The 5,195-nt window shown below is 28.5% G+C and overlaps 1 protein-coding gene across 1 annotated transcript; it reads left to right on the forward strand.

The window, feature by feature from the left end:
* The first annotated feature begins 3,261 nt into the window (after positions 1 to 3,261).
* On the forward strand, positions 3,262 to 4,777 carry LOC119664146. The gene is made up of 3 exons (XM_038073693.1): positions 3,262 to 3,432; positions 3,492 to 4,133; positions 4,235 to 4,777. Exons 1-3 carry the CDS (start codon positions 3,302 to 3,304, stop codon positions 4,698 to 4,700), a joined length of 1,239 nt encoding a protein of 412 aa, XP_037929621.1. The 5' UTR covers positions 3,262 to 3,301; the 3' UTR covers positions 4,701 to 4,777.
* Positions 4,778 to 5,195: the final 418 nt, after the last annotated feature.

Raw genomic sequence — 5,195 nt, forward strand, 5'->3', positions numbered from 1 at the left:
TGGTTTCAACAGCTGCCGTAAACGAACGTCCCTGACAGATCGCTCTCATTTTTGGCATAGTAATTAAGGACAGTGCTGCCAAACTACATAAACTTAAAATATCGAAAAATATACAGCGCGCGAATTTTAAATGAGAATTTCCGAAAACTTTTCAGTCTTAATGTATATACACTCCATTTGTTTTTTTTTAGTTATTTTTTTATAGGCATTAACACTCACTTTTCAATCAATTTTTCAATTGATGCCTGCCAAAATATTATGACAATTGTTTATAATTTTTTAGTTACAGCTCTCTTAGTGAGCTAATTGGAGTTGTTTAAGCGAGATAAAAATTAGTTTTTGCGTCGGTAATCGGTGAACCTCGCCCAAAGCGGTAAAAAACACAACAGACAACTAGTAATGTTATGGCATTCGTAATTTGAAATGACCCTAGAACTTGTTCATCTATTACCTTGAAAAATGTCAGAGTAGAATGGCGATCGTCCAACCGGTGCGCTTAAAGGAGAAAATCCTGAAGCAACGACCCCAGATAAAAAAGAAAAAAGTGCTCTTTCACCAAGAAAACTTTTCCGTTTCACAGGTTATAGGCCATTGTATAAATTATACTTAATTTTGCATAATCAAATGGAAAATACTAATTTGAAATTTTAAGTACTTTTATCTTTCTGAATAGTTAAATTTTTGAAAATATTTCTGATTTTTAAAGTTTTTACTATACAGTTAACAGTTTTTAACATTTTAAATGCTTTTATTTTTTAATTTTTTTTTTTTGAATTTTGGCGCGACTATTATTTGACTTTTATTACCTTAAAGTATATATTTCTTTTAACATAGTTACCTTTAGCATTATATGCATGCGTGAGTAAAGTGTAAGGGTTTACTTCGATTGAAATGAATTAATATGAATTTAAATTATTGCTGAAACAACTCACATACGACTTATAGTTTATGTTTTAGGTTCTTGTTGACGTCAAAAAAATTTCTTGAAGTCCTTAAGGTTATATTGTTCCAAATCATATTAAGAATTTATTTATTTTAACTTATTAATCCCGTAAGCAGCGTGTAATAAGTGTAATTTATTTATTGTTCGTGCAACATATGTTTTATTTAATTTCATTCCATTCCATACTTTTTTATAAATATTTTATACCCATTTATATGCTTCAAGTATCCATTTTTGTACTTCCAGTACAAAAATTAATTTCGGAAAAGCAAACCAACTTCGTTTCCTTTTCCAAATTTCAATTTTCCGTATTTGCTATGTTCTTTTTGATGTGGTTTACTATTGTTTAAATTTTATTTTTCATTCTATCCTGCGGTCTTTCATTGACTCCTTTTACCTTGGGTATTGCATTGTTTGTGTTTATAGAGGACATATGTATATGCAGAATGTTTATAGGTATTTTCACAGAGAATGTACATACATTCATATACGAGGTACAAAATTTTACTACCATCCTATAAATATATTAAAAGGCGGATGTTATTTTTTTACTACACTTTTTAGTAAAATTTTTTCAAACAAAATTACAAAGTCATTAAATTTCCGAAGTTTTTCCATTTTCTGTGCGTATGACAGTTTATTTACACAGGTTTTATTAAAATCCTATCAAGGATGGGTAACAGGTTGTAGCTAAATTTTTTGTATATAATCTGAACTTGAAAATGAACTGTTTGAGAATATAAACGAGGTTTAAAGGATGAAAATATTTAAGACTTTTATATTTCGTTTTTCTAATAAATAAAAACTTGGCTTATTTACTAAAACCGGGTTAACTATTACAAAATATATATATTTGACACACAACAAATATGTTATTGTCAATTTAGATTTTAAGTAAGATTTCAAACATTTTTATAAGTGCTATACGAATTTCTTTGAATTAATAATAAATAATTAAATAATAAAAAAAACTATATATATATGGTCTCATATTCTGAATCTACATTGCATACAATAGGCTTTCGAATTCGCCAGATGCAAATTCGATTGACGATTCCATCTGGACCATTTAGGATATCAAGGTAAGGACTAAAAAATATGCCAGTTTGGATAGGCTGAAACCCATTAACCCATTATTATGAATGGGCCAAAAATACTGGAAGATCACATTCGTGAAACATACAACTCATTTTTTAACCGCTTTTAACGAGCTAGAGTGAATGAGATTTTTGTAATTTGAACCAATAAAAAATAAATATGTAATATGTAGGTGAACAGGGTTAGGCGAATATGTATCGCCTAACCCTGTATATATATGTGTATTATTAGAGCTGGAGAAATATGTTCATTTCGGTCGGGAAATATCTTTTACAGAATTATATGAGATGAATGCCTAAAATTAGTAAACCAGAAAAACTTAGGCCATAGCAGCGAGAGTAAAGTATTTCTTTATTACTATATTCTCGAGAACCGCCAATTTTTCAAAAAGTGAAATTTATCCCATTGAATTAGTGTTCTCACTAATTTTGAGAAGTGGAGTTCAAGTGAATGGAAGAGTGCATAAAAATGTGTTATTAAATATTTTTGAAGAAAACATTCTTATAAATAAGCTAGCAAGGCTTAATGATCCTTTAAATTATATATAACAAATATTTAATTTTTTAGTCATCCATTACACACTTACAGGGTTTTTAAAAGTCGTCCCTTTTTTTTAATTTTATTGAAACTTTTTAATAATACAAATATACATATATCTACATTTCATAAAAATTGGACGTATATCTTCATTAACGAGGAAATATAATATAATATGATTAAATAGATATGCATATTTGTGTATATAAAAAGTTACAAAAATGTCCTCAGAGTGACAACAATTGTTGGCGTTGACAATTTAATTAATTAACTAAATTCATACGAAAGTCTAAAGAGGAAGAAAAAGTTTCTTTGCAAACAATTTGATGACAAGGTTTTCAGTTTTTTCGCTTGACATATTTTACCATGACATACAATCAGTTTTCAAACGAAGGCGGAGGAAAATTCTGTTTCAGGAACTTTTTGTGATGTACTTTGACCTTGTAAGCTACTATTGAGTTATTATGAATTATGCTTAGGCAAACTTTTTTGATAGTCACTAATAACCAAAAATTTCAAAACAGGACTAAAAAAACTTGATGAAATATTTTATGTTTATAGCAAAGCACTCATTTTACAGATTTGCTTATATATAAATAAAGTTTTAATTTAAAAAAAAATAAAAATATTAACAATATTAACAAAATACAATTCAATTTATTGTCATTTCCTTCTTTCATATAATACAAAAAATTTTTCTTTGTCATATCGATCAACTACATAATGGTATTTTACAGAACAGAAATTGATAAAAACGGCACAGAAATTGATAGGAGCGTTTCTTTAAGCTCTACACGTTCAGCAAATTCAACAAAACTAAACTCTGGTTCTCAAAATAAAAACACAACCGTGAGGTGGGAACTGTAAAATTCTTTAAAAAGAACGTATTTATTTAAACTTCTCTTCCTCCAAGGTTTGTAAACTCAGCTGCGTATATTGAGAAATTTTCAGAAATGACCTCAAGCAATAAAGAAGATATTTGTCCTCTGGTCGATACGAAGAATAATGACATCGTGTCGTGCTTGGAGAAACCTACGAATTATGTTCCAGGGCTTACCAACTCAGCTGAATATATTGAGAAAACTTTAGAACTAATTCCAAACAATAAAGAAGAGACTTGCACTTTTGTTGATATGAAAAAAAATATTTCCAGCTTAATAACACCAAAAAGTCGTCTTCCAACGTTTCTAAATTCAGCAGGGTCTATTGAAAAGCGTTTAGAACCAACTTCAGGTAATAAAGAAGAGACATGCTCTTTTGTCAATATGGAAGATAATGATATTGTGTCTTCCTTGGAGATAACAATAAATCCTATTTCAAGATTTGTAAACTCAGCTGCATATATTAAGAACATTTTAGAACCGACTTCAACTAATAAAAAAGAGGTTAATTCTCTTCTCAATATGGAGAAAAAAGACATCATTCCTCCCTTAAAGATACCAACAAATCGTCAACTTTCAAGTACAGCTTCAAGATATGACAGAGACAGGAATAAAATATATCGAGAGGCTAGAAATCCTGAATTGGCTTATACACAGTGGCTAGAACAAAAGAAGTAAATGCATTAAAACAATATGAGACTAAATTTACTTTAAAAATAGATATAAAATTTGATTATATTTCTGTTAATTTTTCATCGGTTAATATTTTTTACAGCAAACTTTTAACGGACCGTACTATTAAACAAAAACAATTAGAGGAGGAAAAACGTAAACATAAGGAATTGCAAAATAGTGTTTCAGCGACCAAAGTTCAGGAATGGTTCAATAAAAAAAAACATGCTCATTCCTTAAAGAAAATTCAAGAGTCACTTAAGTTACTTACGGATATAATTAAGAAAGAAAACACTATTTTAAAAGCAATGCAATCAAAAATCAAATTTTTAGAATGGGAATGTAATAAGGAAAGAGAAGAAAAACAAAAGCGTTTACTAAAACAAATAGAAATAAATAAACAACGTATTGAAATAGAAGAGAGAAAACAAAAAGCAACTGAAGCATGGGAAGCATGGATAACGAAAGCTGCTAAAAAACCTAAGCCCGTACCATTAAATAAGGGTCTTGACTCATTACGTGGTGCAGTATCTCATAGTTATGTTAATCCAAATCAGTGGCAAACATAAGTTACTTACTATTTATATATCTTCGTATTGTTGTCAGTTAAGACTTTAACTTTTTTCAAATATTATCATAAAGTTCATATTATTTTTTGATACTATATCATCAACAGATTATAATTTGAAATTTAATTTTCTATTTCTATTTGTTATATTGTTTTATAGTAGATTTAAATAAAATAATTTTTTTAATTTGAATTAATTCTAATCTATGCTCGTTTTGTTATTGAAGTTATTAGAAAGTTAAAAAGGTTATTGAGTGATAATACAAAAAGAATCAGAAAACTTGGTCTTGCTATAGATTTTTTGCTTTACTACATTTGAACAATATTGTATGCAAATATGTGTAGAAACATGCATTTATTGACTGTGGACCAACAACATAATCACTTTACATTTCTATGGGTCTATTGGAAAAGACTATTCCAATAGTTAAATTCGTAACTATTTACGAAACGCGAAATAATGATGCACCACTACATTCAAAGCAGTGCAATAAAA

This window comes from Teleopsis dalmanni, unplaced genomic scaffold, assembly GCF_002237135.1.
Source record: "Teleopsis dalmanni isolate 2A unplaced genomic scaffold, ASM223713v2 unscaffolded_contig_1476, whole genome shotgun sequence".
Lineage (NCBI taxonomy): Eukaryota > Metazoa > Arthropoda > Insecta > Diptera > Diopsidae > Teleopsis > Teleopsis dalmanni.

Coding starts and splice junctions, on each gene's coding strand:
- LOC119664146 (XM_038073693.1), top strand. CDS start 3,302: ATGGTATTTTACAGAACAGAAATTGATAAAAACGGCACAGAAATTGAT. Junction 3,433..3,491: donor AATAAAAACACAACCGTGAG/GTGGGAACTGTA, acceptor TCTTCCTCCAAG/GTTTGTAAACTCAGCTGCGT. Junction 4,134..4,234: donor CAGTGGCTAGAACAAAAGAA/GTAAATGCATTA, acceptor TATTTTTTACAG/CAAACTTTTAACGGACCGTA.